The sequence below is a fragment of the Aulonocara stuartgranti genome (genome assembly GCF_965226115.1).
Source record: "Aulonocara stuartgranti genome assembly, chromosome: 19".
In the NCBI taxonomy this organism is placed as follows: domain Eukaryota; kingdom Metazoa; phylum Chordata; class Actinopteri; order Cichliformes; family Cichlidae; genus Aulonocara; species Aulonocara stuartgranti.
Window position 1 is genome coordinate 28,336,132 of NC_138955.1, and position 22,183 is coordinate 28,358,314.

The 22,183-nt window shown below is 39.9% G+C and overlaps 1 protein-coding gene across 3 annotated transcripts; it reads left to right on the forward strand.

The window, feature by feature from the left end:
• Positions 1-9,126: 9,126 nt before the first annotated feature.
• On the forward strand, positions 9,127-19,680 carry LOC309695594 (UDP-sugar transporter protein SLC35A5-like). Of its 3 annotated transcripts, XM_082516340.1 has the most exons (5): positions 9,127-9,240; positions 10,504-10,660; positions 13,403-13,539; positions 18,148-18,416; positions 19,040-19,680. In XM_082516340.1, exons 4-5 carry the CDS (start codon positions 18,195-18,197, stop codon positions 19,106-19,108), a joined length of 291 nt encoding a protein of 96 aa, XP_082372466.1. In that variant the 5' UTR covers positions 9,127-9,240; positions 10,504-10,660; positions 13,403-13,539; positions 18,148-18,194; the 3' UTR covers positions 19,109-19,680. The 3 variants fall into 3 exon arrangements, with proteins under 3 accessions (XP_082372466.1, XP_082372468.1, XP_082372467.1); XM_082516342.1 differs by lacking the exons at positions 9,127-9,240; positions 10,504-10,660; positions 13,403-13,539 and adding an exon at positions 17,524-18,063; XM_082516341.1 differs by lacking the exons at positions 9,127-9,240; positions 10,504-10,660; positions 13,403-13,539 and having other exon boundaries at positions 17,525-18,416.
• Positions 19,681-22,183: the final 2,503 nt, after the last annotated feature.

A 22,183-nucleotide genomic window follows, 5' to 3' on the forward strand; every position in this document is an offset into this window, starting at 1 on the left:
TCAGATTTACAAGGTAAATGTATAATTGCTGGGGATTGCAATTTTCTTTGAACCCACAGAAGGATAAATCGTCAGGCATGGATAACACTTACAATAGAACACTAAAGGTGATCAAACAATTTATGAAGGAGTTCAATATAACCGACATATGGCGCGATCAAAATCCAACCAAATTACAATATTCTTGCTGGTCAGGTACACACAAAGTGTATTCCAGAATAGACTACTTTTTGGCATCAACTGAGCTGGCTCCTTATACAAAAGATATAGTATACAGTATAAGGAAATAATAATATCTGACCATGCAGCCGTTACTTTGACTTTCATAGAGTCAAAACTGATTAAAACTCGAATTGAATGGAGGTTTCAATTGAAGTGGATGCAAGACAAACAGTTTCTTGAGTTTTAGGCAAGCAAATTAATGAATACTTTGAGCACAATTCAAATCAAACATCGGCAAGTGTGAGATGGGACGCTTTCAAGGCATACTTAAGAGGGCAAATTATAAGCTATACTAGTAAGAAAACAAGAGAACGAAACCAAAAGATAAAATATCTGGAATAAAAAAATAAAAATGTTAGAAGAGACCAGCTTTCAATCAGGCCAGAATAAGGAGGACAATGTCAAAGAATTATTACTATTGAGAACGCAATATAACGAAATGACAAGCGAAAAAGCAGCTGTACATTTATTGAGATTAAAGTAACAATCCTATGACCAAGGTGAAAAACCCAGCAAACTCCTGGCTTAGCGTATAAAACAGCAGCAATCTGAAAGGGCAATTACCAAACTTGAAACTTCAAATGGAAATATCATAATAGACCCAATCAAGATAAGCAATGCATTTAAAGTTTTTTATGAAACGCTATATAATTCAGAATGCAACAATGAGGGTGCCCGCAGGATTCACCATTTGTTAGAGTATTTTAAGCTTTTATTGTCATGAAATGCAACTGAGTGATATACTGATAAGTGTTTAATATTTCTGCTTATGCCAAAACGTCTTTTTATCATGAACTCTCTGAACAATGGGCCACCACTGTTCGAGGAGATCACAAGAGATGTGTGCAAATATAACCATCCTTGCAAGAGCTCATTTCTTTAAGTATATTTTAGTTGTCAGCACATAGCAACAGAAGGTTTGCCATAGATAGCGTACAAAGCATTAACCACAATAAGTTGTGAAAACCAGCTGTTATTGTTAGATTAAGTTCCAGGAACTGCATGTTCTCCACCCACGAGTGAAGAGCGTGCAGCTAAGTTCCTGTTTTATCTGTGTGTTTCACTATGTACCATGAGTATAAATAAAGATGTAAGATCTGTGCGGGACGTGAGTCTCTCTGCTGAGCCCTCACCCGTGCACGTTAAAAACTGTTGAAGTGTCTGAGTGTCATTTCTTCACCTGAGTGTTTGATAATTGTTTAATCCCTCACACCATTATCTCCACTTTTATTCCCTTTAGCTATTGAACCTCTGGCAATAGCGGTTAGAACCAGTGGACAAATACAAGGTGTTAAGATTGGTAGAAAGGAGCATAGAATTGCGTTATTTGCTGATGATGTCATATTATTTTTAAAGCAACTAAAAACTTCTGTGTCTGCTGTAAAGGATTTAATAGACCAGTTTGGGGCCTTCTCAGGGTATAAAGTAAATGTAACAAAATCATCATTAATGTTACTTAAACAAGGGCTTTACTGTTAATTCTGAATTCACTCATCTAGGCATTAAAATAAAAGATGTGGTGGTACTTAAATATAATACAATTCTACAGAAAATTTCCAAAGATCTGGAGCGTTGGATAAGTTTACCACTATCTATAAGTGTTCTTAAAATAAATGTATTACCTAAACTCTTGTATATGTTTCAGAATGTCCCACTGGCTCCTCCTGCTGGATTGTTTACCAAACTAGCGTCATTAATCGGAGAGTTTATTTGGAACAAGAAGCATCCCCGCATTTGTTTGTCTTTGTTGTATCTTGCCTTTGATACAGGGGGGTTGAAATGCCCCAACTTTTACTGGTACTATCTGGCTATTCATCTAAGGACAATAATGTTTTATTTTTCATCCCCAAAACACCCCGTCTTGGGTGGGGATGGAAGAAAATTCTCTTAAAATGCCATTAAACTTGTACTTATACTCTGCACAGCCAAAACAATTAAAGAAAGAAACAAATAATCCTATAGTCCGAAATATGATTGAAGTTTGGTTTACAATAAAAGAAATTTTGAATATTAAGAATAATCTCTCTCATTTTAGTCCTATTTGGGGAAAATGCCTTATTTGCACCAGGAAATGTGGCAGATAAAGGTGTTAGGAAAGTGGGTGATCTTTTTTGTGATGGAATAATGGTTCCATTTGAGGATTTAGCCTGAAAATTTCAAATCCTCCAAAAACACTTCTTTAAGCATTTACAGATTAGAAGCTTCATTTCTTTCATGCAAAATCAGTCTCCCAACCTTCCCCAGTTAACTAATTTAGAGGAGTTAATGGTGGAGGGGAAAATGGTAACAAAGGCTTAATTTCAACATTCTATAACTGGATTGTCTCTGCCTCCCCAGAAACATCAGTTTCTAAGTTATAATCTTGGAGAAATGACCTAAATATTAATATTTCTGAGGAGACATGGAAGTCAATTTGCTTAAAATGACCCCAGGTATTTAAACTCATTTACCTTTAATACCTTTACTCCTTGCATATTTCAGATGAGCTGACCATCTGATGTAAAAGAATACATATTTTGGTCAAGGCATTGAAACCGAGGACAATTTTGACCTTTTCCGTGGCCACCTGGTGAATCATTTGTCCTAAATGTTCTGCTTCATCTTTTGAATCGTCTTTTGATCCATCCTGTGTGGGTTTGCTATCATTTGTCCCAGTTTGTCCCTGATGCTGTCAGATGTGTTTGATGGATAGATTGTGGAAGCAGTGAAACTGAGGATGAATTTCACCTCTCTTTGTGGCACAGGACACCCAGTTTTGTTTTTCATGGCTACCTTAGGAATCCTTTTACGTTCTTGTTCTTCCTCCTCTTCTGAATAGCCTTCAGATTCATCCTGTGTGGGTTTCCAGTCATATATATATATATATATATATATATATATATATATATATATATATATATATATATATATATATATATATACATATATATATATATACATATATATACATACATATATATACAGTTGTGGTCAAAAGTTTACATACACTTGTAAACAATATAATATAATGGCTCTACCGAGTGTCCCGTTATTTCTAAAACTCTGATTTTTCTCTGATAGAGTGATTGGAACAGATACTTCTTTGTCACAAAAAACATTCATGAAGTTTGGTTCTTTAATGACTTTATTATGGGTTAACAGAAAAAAGTGATCACATCTGCTGGGTCAAAAATATACATACAGCAGTGCTAATATTTGGTTACATGTCCCTTAGCCATTTTCACTTCAATTAGGCGCTTTTGGTAGCCATCCACAAGCTTCTGGTTGAATCTTTGACCACTCCTCTTGACAGAATTGGTGCAGTTCAGTTAAATTTGATGGCTTTCTGACATGGACTTGTTTCTTCAGCATTGTCCACGTGTTTTCAATGGGGTTTAAGTCAGGACTTTGGGAAGGCCATTCTAAAACCCTTATTCTAGCCTGATTTAGCCATTTCTTTACCACTTTTGATGTGTGTTTGGGGTCATTGTCCTGTTGGAACACCCAACTGCGCCCAAGACCCAACCTTCATGCTGATGATTTTAGGCTATGTTGAAGAATGTGAAGGTAATCCTCCTTCTTCATTGTCCCATTTACTCTCTGTAAAGCACCAGTTCCATTGGCAGCAAAACAGCCCCACAGCATAATACTCCCACCACCATGCTTTATTGTAGGCATGGTGTTCTTGGGGTCAAAGGCCTCACCTTTTCTCCTCCAAACATATCGCTGGGCATTGTGGCCAAAAAGCTCGATTTTTGTTTAGTCTGACCACAGAACTTTCCTCCAGAAGGTCTTATCTTTGTCCATGTGATCAGCAGCAAACTTCAGTCGAGCCTTAAGGTGCCGCTTTTGGAGCAAGGGCTTCCTTCTTGCACGGCAGCCTCTCAGTCCATGGAGACGCAAAACACGTTTAACTGTGGACAATGACACCTGTGTTCCAGCAGCTTCTAATTCTTGGCAGATCTGCCTTTTGGTGATTCTTGGTTGACTCTTTACCCTCCTGACCAATTTTCTCTCAGCAGCAGGTGATAGCTTGCGTTCTCTTCCTGATCTTGGCAGTGACGAAACAGTGCCATGCACTTTATACTTACAAACAATTGTTTGCACTGTTGCTCTTGGGACATGCAGCTGCTTTGAAATGGCCCCAAGTGACTTTCCTGACTTGTTCAAGTCAATAATTCACTTTTTCAGATCCATGCTGAGCTCCTTTGACTTTCCCATTGTAGCATTTGTGGGCGTTTGTATCCAATGAGCCCTATTTAACTGGTCTAAGAGAAGTCACCAGCTGTCGTCACTCATAATCACTCACAAGAAGTTAAGAGGCCATGCTATGAAGCTCAGTTCACTGACAACTTTCTAAGTCACCAAAATTGCTAATTCATGTTGCTGTATGTATATTTTTGACCCAGCAGATGTGATCACTTTTTTCTGTTAACCCATAATAGAGTCATTAAAGAACCAAACTTCATGAATGTTTTTTGTGACAAAGAAGTATCTGTTCCAATCACTCTATCAGAGAAAAATCAGAGTTTTAGAAATAACGGGACACTCGGTAGAGCCATTATATTATATTGTTTACAAGTGTATGTAAACTTTTGACCACAACTGTATATGTATGTATATATATATATATATATATATATATATATATATATATATATATATGACTGGAAACCCACACAGGATGAATCTGAAGGCTATTCAGAAGAGGAGGAAGAACAAGAACGTAAAAGGATTCCTAAGGTAGCCATGAAAAACAAAACTGGGTGTCCTGTGCCACAAAGAGAGGTGAAATTCATCCTCAGTTTCACTGCTTCCACAATCTATCCATCAAACACATCTGACAGCATCAGGGACAAACTGGGACAAATGATAGCAAACCCACACAGGATGGATCAAAAGACGATTCAAAAGATGAAGCAGAACATTTAGGACAAATGATTCACCAGGTGGCCACGGAAAAGGTCAAAATTGTCCTCGGTTTCAATGCCTTGACCAAAATATGTATTCTTTTACATCAGATGGTCAGCTCATCTGAAATATGCAAGGAGTAAAGGTATTAAAGGTAAATGAGTTTAAATACCTGGGGTCATTTTAAGCAAATTGACTTCCATGTCTCCTCAGAAATATTAATATTTAGGTCATTTCTCCAAGATTATAACTTAGAAACTGATGTTTCTGGGGAGGCAGAGACAATCCAGTTATAGAATGTTGAAATTAAGCCTTTGTTACCATTTTCCCCTCCACCATTAACTCCTCTAAATTAGTTAACTGGGGAAGGTTGGGAGACTGATTTTGCATGAAAGAAATGAAGCTTCTAATCTGTAAATGCTTAAAGAAGTGTTTTTGGAGGATTTGAAATTTTCAGGCTAAATCCTCAAATGGAACCATTATTCCATCACAAAAAAGATCACCCACTTTCCTAACACCTTTATCTGCCACATTTCCTGGTGCAAATAAGGCATTTTCCCCAAATAGGACTAAAATGAGAGAGATTATTCTTAATATTCAAAATTTCTTTTATTGTAAACCAAACTTCAATCATATTTCGGACTATAGGATTATTTGTTTCTTTCTTTAATTGTTTTGGCTGTGCAGAGTATAAGTACAAGTTTAATGGCATTTTAAGAGAATTTTCTTCCATCCCCACCCAAGACGGGGTGTTTTGGGGATGAAAAATAAAACATTATTGTCCTTAGATGAATAGCCAGATAGTACCAGTAAAAGTTGGGGCATTTCAACCCCCCTGTATCAAAGGCAAGATACAACAAAGACAAACAAATGCGGGGATGCTTCTTGTTCCAAATAAACTCTCCGATTAATGACGCTAGTTTGGTAAACAATCCAGCAGGAGGAGCCAGTGGGACATTCTGAAACATATACAAGAGTTTAGGTAATACATTTATTTTAAGAACACTTATAGATAGTGGTAAACTTATCCAACGCTCCAGATCTTTGGAAATTTTCTGTAGAATTGTATTATATTTAAGTACCACCACATCTTTTATTTTAATGCCTAGATGAGTGAATTCAGAATTAACAGTAAAGCCCTTGTTTAAGTAACATTAATGATGATTTTGTTACATTTACTTTATACCCTGAGAAGGCCCCAAACTGGTCTATTAAATCCTTTACAGCAGACACAGAAGTTTTTAGTTGCTTTAAAAATAATATGACATCATCAGCAAATAACGCAATTCTATGCTCCTTTCTACCAATCTTAACACCTTGTATTTGTCCACTGGTTCTAACCGCTATTGCCAGAGGTTCAATAGCTAAAGGGAATAAAAGTGGAGATAATGGTGTGAGGGATTAAACAATTATCAAACACTCAGGTGAAGAAATGACACTCAGACACTTCAACAGTTTTTAACGTGCACGGGTGAGGGCTCAGCAGAGAGACTCACGTCCCGCACAGATCTTACATCTTTATTTATACTCATGGTACATAGTGAAACACACAGATAAAACAGGAACTTAGCTGCACGCTCTTCACTCGTGGGTGGAGAACATGCAGTTCCTGGAACTTAATCTAACAATAACAGCTGGTTTTCACAACTTATTGTGGTTAATGCTTTGTACGCTATCTATGGCAAACCTTCTGTTGCTATGTGCTGACAACTAAAATATACTTAAAGAAATGAGCTCTTGCAAGGATGGTTATATTTGCACACATCTCTTGTGATCTCCTCGAACAGTGGTGGCCCATTGTTCAGAGAGTTCATGATAAAAAGACGTTTTGGCATAAGCAGAAATATTAAACACTTATCAGTATATCACTCAGTTGCATTTCATGACAATAAAAGCTTAAAATACTCTAACAAATGGTGAATCCTGCGGGCACCCTCATTGTTGCATTCTGAATTATATAGCGTTTCATAAAAAACTTTAAATGCATTGCTTATCTTGATTGGGTCTATTATGATATTTCCATTTGAAGTTTCAAGTTTGGTAATTGCCCTTTCAGATTGCTGCTGTTTTATACGCTAAGCCAGGAGTTTGCTGGGTTTTTCACCTTGGTCATAGGATTGTTACTTTAATCTCAATAAATGTACAGCTGCTTTTTCGCTTGTCATTTCGTTATATTGCGTTCTCAATAGTAATAATTCTTTGACATTGTCCTCCTTATTCTGGCCTGATTGAAAGCTGGTCTCTTCTAACATTTTTATTTTTTTATTCCAGATATTTTATCTTTTGGTTTCGTTCTCTTGTTTTCTTACTAGTATAGCTTATAATTTGCCCTCTTAAGTATGCCTTGAAAGCGTCCCATCTCACACTTGCCGATGTTTGATTTGAATTGTGCTCAAAGTATTCATTAATTTGCTTGCCTAAAACTCAAGAAACTGTTTGTCTTGCATCCACTTCAATTGAAACCTCCATTCAATTCGAGTTTTAATCAGTTTTGACTCTATGAAAGTCAAAGTAACGGCTGCATGGTCAGATATTATTATTTCCTTATACTGTATACTATATCTTTTGTATAAGGAGCCAGCTCAGTTGATGCCAAAAAGTAGTCTATTCTGGAATACACTTTGTGTGTACCTGACCAGCAAGAATATTGTAATTTGGTTGGATTTTGATCGCGCCATATGTCGGTTATATTGAACTCCTTCATAAATTGTTTGATCACCTTTAGTGTTCTATTGTAAGTGTTATCCATGCCTGACGATTTATCCTTCTGTGGGTTCAAAGAAAATTGCAATCCCCAGCAATTATACATTTACCTTGTAAATCTGAAATTTTAAGAAATAAATTTCTATAAAAATGTGGATTATCTTCATTTGGGCCATAAGTATTAATTAAATTGAGTCTAGTAGATAGTAGGTTACCTTGTAGTATTAAAAACAAAACGTCCATTAGAATCTTGACGCACATGCTCAACATGAAAAGGTATGGATTTGTGTATCATTATCATAACGCCCCTAGAACTGGAGGAGTAAGGAGGTGATAAAATTTGACCTGGCCATCTACGTTTGATTCTATTTGTCTCACTGCCTAGCATATGAGTTTCTTGTAGAAACACAATTTTGGCTTTCAATTTCTTGATCCTACTAATGACTTGTTTTATTTTTACTAACTTGGGTTTCAACCCAGCCCACGACCACCACTGCGACTACTACAACAACCAGGGCAACTACAACGACAACCAGAAAACCCACCACAAAAAGGCCGCTGATCCATACTACTACAACCGCAGAGAGGGAACGGTACCCACCGAAAACCACCCCAGCTGGAGATAACCGCACTGACAAACTCAACAGAGATCCACACAGCCGCAAGCTACCCATCACACACAGACTCCCAAAGACCAAACCCACCAAGAAGAAGAACGGTGGAGACAACGTAATCTGTAACATTCATTTTAAAGATAGATTTAATAGATTGACTTTGTATTTTAATGGGTTTCAGATTCCTGCTATTTATAGAATACAAAACACCTGGGTATATATTAGTGCTAAAACCATACATTACATAAATTTATAAATAATATCCATGAGTACATATGCAGCACACTTCTTGCTGATTACTTTAATTGCTTTTCATTGGAGCTTTTCAAATGAAATAGCTGTTTAGCAGCCAACATAACTCATTTCACCATCATTTTTTGTGTGTACAAAGAAAAGTTTACCACGACACCAGCTCAAGACCAAATCATTCTCACAATGTTTGAATCAGTGAAGAAAATGAAAAATAATATCTGCTTTTGTGCACTGGTGTTGACTAACGAGTATGAAGACAAGTATGAGCCTAGCAAGCCAACAGCAAGCAATCCAGAGGAGTCAGAAGTCATCACTGTTATCACTCCTACCAGGAAGGGAAAGCACGATAAGCATGACAAGAAGAAGAAACAGAATGACAAGGGTGCCAAGAAAGCCGACAGAAGAGGAAAGCCAGGAAAGGAGGGAAAGATTGGGGGAAGAAAAATGGAAAGAAGGCGTCAAAGTGGACTATCCAAAGCCCACTAAAAAGCCAACGCCACCACCAAAGGGTGCCCTTGCCTCCTTTCTGGATTACTTTGAAAACAGGAGGCGGCTGCTGGTGAGACGTAATAGCATGACATAATATTGACAGTTCATAAGAGGCTCTTTCACCTGGCAAAACTCCAGGCTTCGAGCTTTGGCCAGAGGGAAATGTCAGTACTCAGAGCACCATCGCTAAGTGTGAGGACAGGTTTAACATTTTGGCCAAAGTGCTTATTTGATTTCTTGCCAAAATACAGATGAATTCAAATGTCAGACTATGGGCATCTGGAACAGTTGATTATTAGCCTATTATATTTCAAACACAGCCACTTCCTGATAAGCAGATAGCATGGACTTCTCTGCACCCAGCCAAAAAATGGCTCCAACAGATGAAGCATGATATGTGATTTAATTTCTGATTTAGCATTACCTCAGTAATTAATTGATGTTGCCTCCTTTCTGTAATAATCTAAATATCTCCTCAGTAATTAACTGAGTTTTCTGTCAAATACAACTATCAGCCAGCTTTATGCTAAGCTAACTGGCCAATAGCTGTAACTTAATATATTTCCCAAACAAACTCGAGAATGGGATCAATCTCTTCATCCAACTTGCAGCAAGGAAGCAAATAAGCAAAATTCCCTAATATCTCAAACAGTTTCTTTAAAGAAAGACATCAGCACTACAGTAATGAATGCAGCTATAAGAGAAATTAAAAGACACAGCCATCAGTGATCCAACAGACGTGCCTGCCAAACTCATTAGTCAAACATGAAATTAGTGCTTTTTTTTTCTGGACTTCAAATTTTGATCAACTGGATAGGTTTTGAGTTGGGAAGTTGAGCATTACACCATTCTGAATCACTGAGCAGCTGGCAGTGTGGAGCAGAAGGAAGTGACCTACAGTTGGTGCGGCTCCAATAAGGAAAGACTTTGTTTTCCAAGACAGAGTACTGAAATGTTCTAAAGACTCACATCAGGACAAATAATTTATTGTTGATTAATTTTAAACTAGTCAACAAACAGGTAAGCACCTCTGTACAATTTATTGTACAGTGTCACTTCTTTATAGTGAAGTGGTAGGGTAGGTAGCACAACCATCATCCAGGTATTTGACCGACTGCACAGCTGTGAGCTAACAGACTGTGCGGCTCTGTTTTGCAGCCAGTATAGATTCTTATCACAGTGGTGCTGTGAACAGGCTGGGAAAATATGCCCCATCGTCCGCCTGCAGGTTAATGTAAACATCACCTCTGCAGCACACTGTATTTGCGCGCACGTGTCACAGCATACACAGGATACTCTAACCTCCCTGTTTCCACTCCCTCCCTTCCTCCAGCTGATTACATCCCCCAGTGAGGAGAACAGTATGTATGTTCAGCAGAGGGATGAGTACCTGGAGTCTGTGTGTGAGATGGCCATCAGGAAAGTCTCTATCATAACTATTTTTGGCTCTTTGACCAACTCCACCATGAAAATCGACCACTATCAGATAGGTAAGTAGTTCCATATGCAGTGTGAGAGGGTTCAATCCATTTTTGTTTTTTTGCTCCTTGTTTTGACATGGTATGCGCCACTTAATCGCTATTAACTGTAGCAAGTCTTTCAGTTGCTCAGCCAGGAACTTTTTTTGAATAGCTCATGTGGCTCTCAATTTGGAGCAGATGTTTTCCGGACGTGCAGCATTTCTCAACTGCAACATTTTGAAACATTTTTGAAGTTTTCAGCACTGAAGATGGATTTCCCAAACAGCCCTTACATGCAGCAAAACACTGCAGTTAACCAGCAAAAGGTTGTAATTCTAAATCAAAATCATGTTTCCGCTGTCAGTAAATCTTCCTTAGGATGACAGAGTCATCGTAGATCCAGCTAAATGCTTTTCCTGTCATTTTAAGAGCTGCTGCTTTTCTGTTCAACTTTGTGAAAACACAGAATACTCACATGTACTATGAGGAAAACAATATTAAACCAGTAACACAACAGTGGGAACTTCTGTGCACCACACAAAAACAAACAAAAAAACCCAAACAAGTTAACTAGAAACACAGAACAACAAAGCAGTTAGTCCAGGTTTATTTTTATTGCCCCGATTTACAACAACAGCCATCCCAAGTTGTTTTATATACTAAAGACCCTGCAATACAAGAGAGTTTGACTTTAACACGTTGTCTACTCAAGCTTGCTCTCTACTTAGTACTGAAATAAACAGACTCAGGCATTCTGTCATAAATGTAAGTAAGTTTGAATGTTTTTAGGAATACAGTAGATGTGATTTGCCTTAAAATACCATTTTTCAGGGAAATGTTGTTGTGTGAGTGCTGTCCATACTGAGACTCTGGCAAGGAAAAGTGTCTCCTGCCATGTCTGCTGTCCTGTCCTTGTACCTTCCTCACATTATGTCAAACTAGATGTGTTCAACAGAGATCTCTGCTCCCACAGTCACATCCAGAATGCGCACCGACTCTGCCAAAGCCACAGTGTTTTGTGCTTCTCTGTGCAGGTGATACTAAACAGTGTTGACCTCTGAATTCAGTGATTCGGCTCATTTACCATAATACCGTTGCTTATTTTAGTAATTACACTTTATTTGTAGCTAGAGGTAGGAATGCCTCCAGCTTCCAATCCAAAATGTGATGAGTTCAGCAGCTATGAAGTACAGGAGTCTGTATAACATGTACCAGGAGAGCAAACCAGAGTGCATACCTTTCCTGTGCATCATCTCCTGCGGAGTTGATGTGTAAGCTGGAGACATTTAATTCATCACACCCACATGCACACAGAGAGCAGTTATAACAGTGCTTGAAAACCTACTTGTTCAAATGCAACAAAACTGCTGCTGTTTTTGTGAGACGCACTGCGTCATTTGTGCTTGGCTTCTATTTTGAGACATTTTATAGCTGTCTCAAACCAGAGGCTGCGGTTGATGTGTGTTAACTGCTCTTTGTTAAGCTTTTTAAGTCTGTCACTCAATGTGCAGATGAGGTTTTATCCAGACATCATGTTTTTATGTAGTCACATTGTTGTGACCCACCTCTGTTGGTAAGTCTTCATTCATATTAATTATGAAGGCTTGATTTAAGTTTAGGTTAAGGTAAGCAACAGTATGTAAATGAATCTCAAGAAAGTAAATGGAAGTCAACATAAGAGTCCTTGGAAGTGAGAGAAACGCACTGTGGGTGGTCATGTACAAACAGCTGGTCCTTTCAGCATTGCCCCTCCTCTGGTTACAGTGACTTCATCTTTGGGTTGTAGCCTAGCTGGCCAAGTGTATGTTTTGCATATAGACCATATTAAAGAATGTTTGCTGTACATATCTGTGTGTGCAGTCTGTCTTCTGCCACCTACATGTACTGGGGGTTTCCTGACTTGATTGCTCATACACATTACACAGCAGAGAGTGGGCAAACCAGCCACCAAGAACACACTGTTCTGTGGTCCGTATGTCATACACACACACACGGAAGGAGCTATGATTAAAGGCTTTGGTCTGCATAAACACCAGCTCCATTAGACTTCTGAGACATCCAACCCTTTTAGATCTCAGCTGCTGTCTGTCCAGTTTGTCCTGCATGCTTCAGTTCTGCTCTTCACTCAAGAGTCTAATTCTTAAACTTCTCAGACAAATTTGTTAAAGGAGCAGTTTTTTGAAATCAGCATAGATAACTAAACTAAAAGAGGAGTAAGCATATTAACTGGGAAACAATTGCTCTTCATTTTACGTTAAGAAATATGACTGTAACATGCCTTAAGCTGTTTTTGTATCTGCCCTGTACTTTTCTAGCCTTTTGAAGCCATAACCATTTGAATAATTGTCAGGAAAAAAACAAAAAAACAAAACAACATTCAGAAGACTCACTGTCACCAAGCAATCACTTGGTGACAGTGAGAAGAAGAAAAAGAAAAAACTCCTTTTGAACAGGAAGAAACCTCAGGTTCAGTGAGAGGCAGCCATCTGCCGCAACCGACTGGCAGTGAGGGGAGGGAGACATGACAGAAGACAGATTAACCAATAGTGTGCAGTTTTCCTTCTTTCCCCAATTTTCCCAATCTGATATTCCGGGCAATATATTAGATTTACATTTGACTTTTGGACCATTTCACTAAGATTCCAAATACAATAAATGTTATGTTCCTTTGATTTTAACAGTTAATTGATATTCTTTAAAGGGGAAATTAGTACCCCCTTTAAAGTAGGAAAGTAGATATTGAATCCTTCTAATGTGCCTTTATTTCTCCAGGGAATGACAAGCCTATGAAGGGCTTTCGTCAGGAAGACCTGGTAAACCAGGATCTGATCACAGAGCTGAGGAAAGAGTTTGGCATGACCTACGAGGAGTTCTACATGGTCCTCACAGACACTGACATGAGAGTCAAGGTAGAGACTTACTCTTTCTAAGCAATATAGGAGGATTATGTGAAGGCTGTGGCTCTATAGTGTAGTGGTTTGCACATTTGCCTAACAGTGAAAGATCCCTATTTAAGTACCAGGAGGAGGAAAAAAAATCCCTTGACAGCTGTGTCGGGAAGAGCATCAAATACACCAAATTAAACACAAGTATACCTGTTGTAGTGACTTGTGAATAATTTAATTCAGGTTTAGGTAAATAGGGCCAGACCACAGTCACATCAAGGCATGTAAAATTGATAATAAAGGGGCAGCCAAAAGTAGCTAGTATGTGATGGGCAGCCCCATAACAGAATGGCCGTGCTGTGTAGATCAATTAACTTGTTGAATACTTAAATTAATGCGGTGTGAATTTGGAAAGCATGTAAGTCAAGCTGTTTTTTCACTCTAAAATGTAAAGATGTCCCCTAAATGAACCACACACACTCACGTCTTGATTCAATTCAATTTTCAATTCAATTCAATTTTATTTATATAGCGCCAAATCACAACAAAAGTCACCTCAAGGCGCTTCATAGATACAGAGAAAAGCCCAACAATCATATGACCCCCTATGAGCAAGCACTTTGGCAACAGTGGGAAGGAAAAACTCCCTTTTAACAGGAAGAAACCTCCGGCAGAACCAGGCTCAGGGAGGGGCGGCCTTCTGCCACGACCGGTTGGGGAGAAAGAAGGAAGACAGGATAAAAGACATGCTGTAGAAGAGAGACAGAGGTTAATAACAGATATGATTGAATGCAGAGAGGTCTATTAATACATAGTGAGTGAGAAAGGTGACTGGAAAGGAAAAACTCAATGCATCATGGGAATCCCCCGGCAGCCTACATCTATTGCAGCATAACTAAGGGAGGATTCAGGGTCACCTGGTCCAGCCCTAACTATATGCTTTAGCAAAAAGGAAAGTTTTAAGCCTAATCTTAAAAGTAGAGATAGTGTCTGTCTCCCGAATCCAAACTGGAAGCTGGTTCCACAGAAGAGGGGCCTGAAAACTGAAGGCTCTGCCTCCCATTCTACTTTTAAATACTCTAGGAACAACAAGTAGGCCTGCAGAGCGAGAGCGAAGTGCTCTAATAGGGTGATATGGTACTACAAGGTCATTAAGATAAGATGGGGCCTGATTATTTAAGACCTTGTATGTGAGGAGCAGGATTTTGAATTCAATTCTGGATTTAACAGGAAGCCAATGAAGGGAAGCCAAAACAGGAGAAATATGCTCTCTCTTTCTAGTCCCTGTCAGGACTCTTGCTGCAGCATTTTGGATTAGCTGAAGGCTTTTCAGTGAGTTTTTTGGACATCCTGATAATAATGAATTACAGTAGTCCAGCCTGGAAGTAATAAATGCATGAACTAGTTTTTCAGCGTCACTCTGAGACAGGATATTTCTAATTTTAGAGATGTTGCGCAAATGGAAGAACGCAGTCTTACATATTTGTTTAATATGTGCATTGAAGGACATATCCTGGTCAAAAATGACTCCAAGGTTCCTCACAGCGTTACTGGAGGCCAAGGTAATGCCATCCAGAGTAAGAATCTGGTTAGATACCATATTTCTAAGATTTTCAGGGCCGAGTACAATAACCTCAGTTTTATCTGAATTAAGAAGCAGAAAGTTAGCGGCCATCCAGGTCTTTATGTCTTTAAGACATTCCTGCAGTTTAACTAATTGGTGTGTGTTATCTGGCTTCATGGACAGATAGAGCTGGGTGTCATCAGCATAGCAGTGAAAATGAATGCTATGTCTTCTAATGATACTGCCTAAGGGAAGCATGTATAATGTAAACAGAATTGGTCCTAGCACTGAACCCTGTGGAACTCTATAATTAACCTCAGTGTGTGAAGAGGACTCTCCATTTACATGCACAAATTAATTAATTATCGGAAATAATTAATTACATAAATATTTACAACAAATGTAATTAATTAATTAATTATTGACACATTTAATTAATTAATGACACATTTAATTAATTATTGACACATTTAATTATTTATTTATTTATTTATTTCACATTTTAATTAATTATTGCCACATTTAAATAATTATTTAATTGTGTATTTAATTAATTCATTTTGGCACAGTTGACTCCTTCAGGTCTCACCATGAAATAATTTTATCTGTCAACCTCACCCATCAAACTCAGGAGGCGGGGTTAACACTGATCGAGTCAAAACCATTGCTTTGGCCTGGTGGCCATTGTTTTTAGCACACAACAACCGGCATGTGGAAACTAACAGAACTGAACTTTGAAAAACCCTGTTTGTGTGTCACCAAATACTGTTTTAATATTTTTTTTAGCGAGAATGTAGTGATTTAATCTTCATATGTCTGGTCGGTTTGTCAAGATACAGCCTCTTTGCAAAAGTGCTTCGATGATTTTGGAGATGTCTGCCCAGGATAGACCCGTTCGCCTCGCAAGCAATCAAGTTGTTATTACCACTGACAAAGCGCAGGCCCTGGTACACAGCTGTAATAACCCCCGCTGACACTGACTTCTTTTACTGAGGTTATATTTATCGGGGTTTTATTTCCTGATGTTCTTATGTGTCCTACGTGTTTCAGTCGCCAATTCTGAATTATAACTAACATTAAAAACATGTTTAAGGAGGAGAGAGAGCAAATAAATTCGATTAACAGCTGATCTTTGGGTTTTTGTTCAGTAATCAGCGTGACCTGCGTATAAACGTATAAAAGAGATAACGTTGGTGTTTCCGTCATGTAGTAACTGCTGGCTTTAACTGTACAAAGGTTGTTCGACACTATGAAACACATACAGACTTCATGATGTTTGGCTAATATTTTTATTGTGAATAGTAATCATGAGGGTAAACGGCCCTGTACACCACGGAGCGAGGTCAGCATATCCACGATATCGTCAGCTCTATGAGTTAACAGTTTCCCAGCTGACTAGTCTAACTGACATGTACGAATATGTCACGGGTCATATCAATATGATTTTACAGAAGATCATCCTTATTACTGCCAACTATTCCAGAGACATGAAAATCTACAGCATAAAGAACAAAAAAATATAGCAGTCTAACGCAACACTGTAACAGAGATGAACCGTCAGTTTGTCGCAGATCAAAGTGGAATGAAAGTGATTGGTTGAACAGGTGTTCGTGATCTGTGTTTTCTGCATTTTCATCAGCGTACGAGACTCAGCAGCAGATTAGAATAACAGTTACACATTTAATAAATCACCAAATGAATACACGCAAGAAACGAGCAAACCTGTTCAATCCGAGAATTTGAGTTTGTGTTCCCTCAGCTGCAGACTCGCTGCTGTTTAAATGTTTGAGAGGAAGATTAGATATAAAGAAAACGTCAAACATAGACTCAGTCTGCGTTCACATTTGATATGAGGCCAGGACGGATAATGGCTGTGTCCTGTTTGAAGATCATATATGTAAAATTGTTGTCTGACCTCCGTCGATCCAGCCGCTCAGAGTCCGTGGTTACCATGGTTACTGCATAAGCACCTATAATGTAAACAGCTGACACAGCGGAAACCTACCGGGAACATGGGTGTTTATGTTTTTCATTGCAAAAGAACTGTCTGTCTATGTTTCAGTGCCCTGGTCTGCCGCAGTTTCCACCAGCCCCACTCCAGTCTCAGCAGTTTAGTGACCTGACTGTTCCATTTTTAACTTTTGGTGTTTCTGCCTATCACAAGATTGATAACTTCAGTCAGCACTGTAGTGCATCATTCTCACATCAGAGGGACATTTGAATACTGTTTTATACAGCATATGACTGAAAGATGAATATCAAGCAGGCATAAGTGTGATGTTTATTGAACTGAGATCTCCTACTGTCATTTCTGTTGCTGGAGATGTCCACTCTAATTTAATTTAATTTAATTTAATTTAATTTAATTTAATTTAATTTAATTTAATTTAATTTAATTTAATTTAATTTAATTTAATTTAATTTAATTAGTTTGCTGCTTTGAATTATATGCAAACATGTCCATGTGGATTATATAAGTTGCTTGAGGAAGAGAAAATATGTTCATCAAAAGAAGACAGTTGAGGTACTCGGGGCATCTAACCAGGATTCCTCCTGGACTCCTAGGTAGGTGAGGTGTTTTTGGCCATGTCCTACTGGGAGGAGGTCTCAGCGGGCTTGGGGAATACTGTGTCCTCCAGGATGAGCTGGAAGGCATGGCTGGGTTGAAGGAAGTCTGTCAAATTGATAAGCAGAGGAAGTGGTGCAGCACCTGGTTCTGTTTGTAGAAGCTCAGATGTAGGGGCAGCCAATCAGATGAAAGCTGGCGTAAATAGAGGAGGGGTTGGGGTGGGGGCTCCAAAAGACTGTAGCATGCAAAACCACTACTTTGTACAATTTCTGTCGTCTACAGACAAAATCATCTTAACTTGTGATCTTGTAAGCTGCTGGTACTTGAGTTGTTTTATGCCTTTGAACAGAGCCTGGTGGGTATTTGGTCCTGCTTCTGGCATCAGTGCTAAGTTACACTAATCCAGCTGCTGGGTGTAATTTGTTATTAACTGGACTAGTTCATTTATCTATCTCTAGTATGCATTTGAAGAACTCATAATCTTCTGTGTTCTCCCTAGCTGCCCTGGGCTTATCCGTGGCCTTCATCTTAAAATTCAGAGACAACATGTTCCATGTGCTGACTGGCCAGTTCACTACTGTTCTGGTCACAGGCCTCTCCCTCTTCCTCTTTGACTTCCACCCTTCGCTGGACTTCTTCCTCCAGGCACCCACGGTCCTGCTGGCCATCTTTATCTACAATGCCAGCTGGCCCAAGGACCTGGAATATAGCCTGCAGCGGGAGAAACTACGGGTCATCAACGGGGAGGTGTTTGAGAGGTCAAGAGGGGTAGGAGACAAACCACAAATCCTCAGTAGTCACGCACACAAGCCCACACACTCCTTTTCCTCACACAACTTCGCTCACCTAACCCCGATGTATATCCACTTCCTCTACTCCCGCCCACATACCAAGTGCTCTGCAGGAAACTTGGCTCTTGTTTCTCTGTAATGTCATTTCTTGAGTGCAAGAGGAAACCTGATTCCCAGCTATGAAAATAGCATCCAGGCTCATGCTGGAGCCTTACTTCATAGAATTCCTTTAGTAGTCAAGTGTTTTTTGATGGAAGAAGCTATTTAACAATACAGTAGTCTGTGGGGATACTATCCTGGAATTCTTTTCATCCCCAGCGTCCTGTTCTGTATTGAAGAAACCCTGTAAATCAGGTGAAATGCCAGGTTTCAGGTGTTTGTTTCTTTGCTAGAGCACTAACAAAAATACCCTCTCCATTGGCAGCCGTGGCTTTAAAATGCACGGTACTTCCCCGGTGTTTTTCGGGGAGTAAATACTGCCCTCCACTTTCTGAAAACAGAAAAAAGATGTGCACAGTGCCTCAATGTCTGCAGATTTGTCCACTGGATTTGATCACTTGTTCATTCATTCTGATGCCTTGTCTCTTTTTTGTGTTGCAGGACAGTGAGGAGCTCGAGCTCCTGACAAAGGCAAATGCAGACAGTGTTTCTGATGAAGAGTCCTTGTAGTAATGATAGAGCTCACTCCCAAGTATCCAGAGGATACTCTGCATCTTTCCTGCTGCTGATATCGAACTGGACAATTGACTGGATGGAACATGGTCACAGATTGTCTGTGAAAGCATTTATTTGAACAGTGATAAGCAGGTAAACGGTGAAAGATACTGTTGATAGATTATATGATAGACTCCTAGAATTAAAAACAAAGTGTTTAATAACAGAATTAGCGAAATGTGTATATTTTGGAAACGTGCCTGTCTGTGGATGACTGCTGTCATTCATATGGGGGAAAGTACCAGCAACGCTGTTTGTTGGAAAATAAGTGATACTTTTGGATTCATTATGGATTCCTTTTATGGACAGTGTATTTCTTTACATGATTCCTGTTGTACATGCTGCTATTTGACTGCTTGCTGGTGCTGGACGTCTAAGGACCAGAAACTGCAGTTTCAGGATTGTTTTGATAATAGATTTGTTTGAAATTGTGGTGATTTTGAATCTTTATCCACACTATGATGAATTCAGTTTGTATTGTACTGTGGAAGAGGCAGTTTATTTTTTTATTTGTTTATTTTCTGAGCCAGAATAAGTGGCATTGACATAATTGCCACTAATGCCTGACTTTCTGTCAGCACCACAAACTCCCTGCCTCTCTTACTTGGGGCTTGAATATTTTCTTGTTGGCCCAGATGGAAAGGGATTTGTGTCATTGGTGGCATCCCTACATGAAAAACCTGGTAGGGGAACATGTGAGAGCCTGCCTGATTTGTGGACAACACAATCCGAAGCCCACCGTGAAACCAGAAATGGGTAAGTTTCCTTTGCCAGAAAGACCAGGCCAGGAAATTGTGATTGATTACACTGACATGATAACCGCTGTTCGAGGGTGTAGATATCTGTTGGTGTGTGTGGATGGACTGACTGGTTGGCCAGAGGCGTGGCTTACCCGCAGAGAGGATAGCAAAACAGTGATCAAATGTCTGGTGAATTATTATGTCCCTTGGCATGGATTCCCAGAGAAGGTAAGATCAGATAATGGCACTCACTTTAAAAATCGAGATCTCGCTGAGGTGGAATGTATGTTGGGGTTGCAACATAGATATGGTACAGTTTACCATCCACAGTCTCAGGGAAAAGTGGAGAGAATGAACCAAAATCTTAAAAACAAATTGGCAAAAATCTGTGCACAGACTAACATGAATTGGGTTGATGCTCTTCCCATAGCCTTAATGAGTGTAAGGTGCGCCGTTAATCAGCGCACTGGGTTCACTCCATATGAGCTGCTGACAGGAAGACAATTTCCAGGCCCTGCAGCAGGTGTAAGAGAATTAAGAGAGGAAGTAAAAGTGTCTGAACATGTGAAACAGTTTAAAGCACTAAAAGCTCTTGTCTCTAGTTTCACTACGCAGGTGGGAGATCCAACAGGAAAGGAGGTGACCACGCCAGAGGCGAAGTGGGTGTGGCTGAAGGTGTATAAGCGAAAGTGGGAGGAGCCCAGGTGGACAGGACCTTTCGAGGTGACCACTCGAACCTCTCACGCGGTCCAGCTGAAGGGCAAAGGCGACACCTGGTACCACTGGAGCCAGTGTGCAGCGGCGGAGGGGCCTAGGCGATCGGAGAGGCTCTTGGCGAAAAAGGGGGACACGGCTGTGACCCCAAAAAACACAGATCTTAGTATAGAAGGGGCAGAATAATACCCTGATCTGTGTAACGACCAAAGGGTAGTCCACCCCTGAGGTTGAAGAAAGAAGTCGAGAATCACCCGACGAGAAGATAGTATTAGCTACAGCAAAATTAAAATTTAAAAAGTGCCGTAGGCCTAAAGCTCTAGTTTAGAAGTTATTAGCAAGTATTAAAATGGGGGAGGAAAAGTCTAATGCAAAAATGAAGCTTCTGGAGAATTGGAAACTGATGGGAGTGTTAGCTATGATCACTATTGGTGTGCTAACTACTGTTTTTCTGTTGTGTGAGTTGCCCAGTTACAGAACTCATCCACCTCCTCTTCCTCTCGCGGACCCTGAGGCGACCAGCTCTGAACGTGATGTAGGTGAGAAACCAGATCCTTGTTTGGAGTATTATGGAGGCATAGAGGTGGATTACGTTAGAGGATCCACCACAGCCTTCACTTTTGATCTGTGTTCCGTGATAGACTGTGGAAAGGATCAGACCAGTTGGCGCGGGTACGAAGTGTGGACATGTCATGACATAAGATTCACAAATGCTTGTCTTATAGGTAAACCCACCGCCACGGGGTACACCCCGTGTGAGGAGTGGGACATGGTGACCGGTTACACCCTCCCAGGATGGGATACACGGGGCCGTTGGGAGGGGTTTGCAATCCAGCGTGATTTCAGTAACACACAAAATCCACTTACAATGTCTATTGGTGGGTGGCAGGTTACACCGCAGCGGTACCGGAAAGAAGATAAAGTGTTTTATTTAGTGTTAGGGGTAGATGTATTTGGGAAAGACCCGAGGGGCGTAATAAAGATAAACTTTAAAGATCCACCCTGTAAATTACCCAGCCACAACGCCACATTAAGCTGTAATTTATCTAGCAGCGACACCGCATCAACCAAAGCCCCACCTTCCGTGTCTAAGGTAACAAAAATGGACTACACAAAGTGGAAACCCCGACAGCTGATGTCTCGTGCCACAGGCTATGTGGACAGCAACCTGTGGTTGGACTGGCTGATTGAAACTACAAAAGAGCAAAAGGTGTCTGATTGTGTGGCATGCGCTACAGCACGCCCACGTTTATTTATTGAACCGGCACCTCTGTATCCAGAGGACCCCTGGGGTTTTGATTGCATGCTCCGACTTACTCGGAGAGCAGTAAATTCAGGAAAATGTGCTCCATTATCTGCTTTATTTCCCCCAATAGATAATAACACCATTCCCGGACCATTCACACCTAGGAAAGCTAATTATACTTGTTTCAATTTTACTGCAGATGATCCCGGAGAGCAGGAGTATGACGCTGGAGAGATCCCGGCTGATTGGTGTGAGGCCACATTTCCAGGAAGAGGAGAGGCAGCGCGTGCGGGCGCCACGGTCGTGGGTACTTGGGCTCGAGCCGGTTTG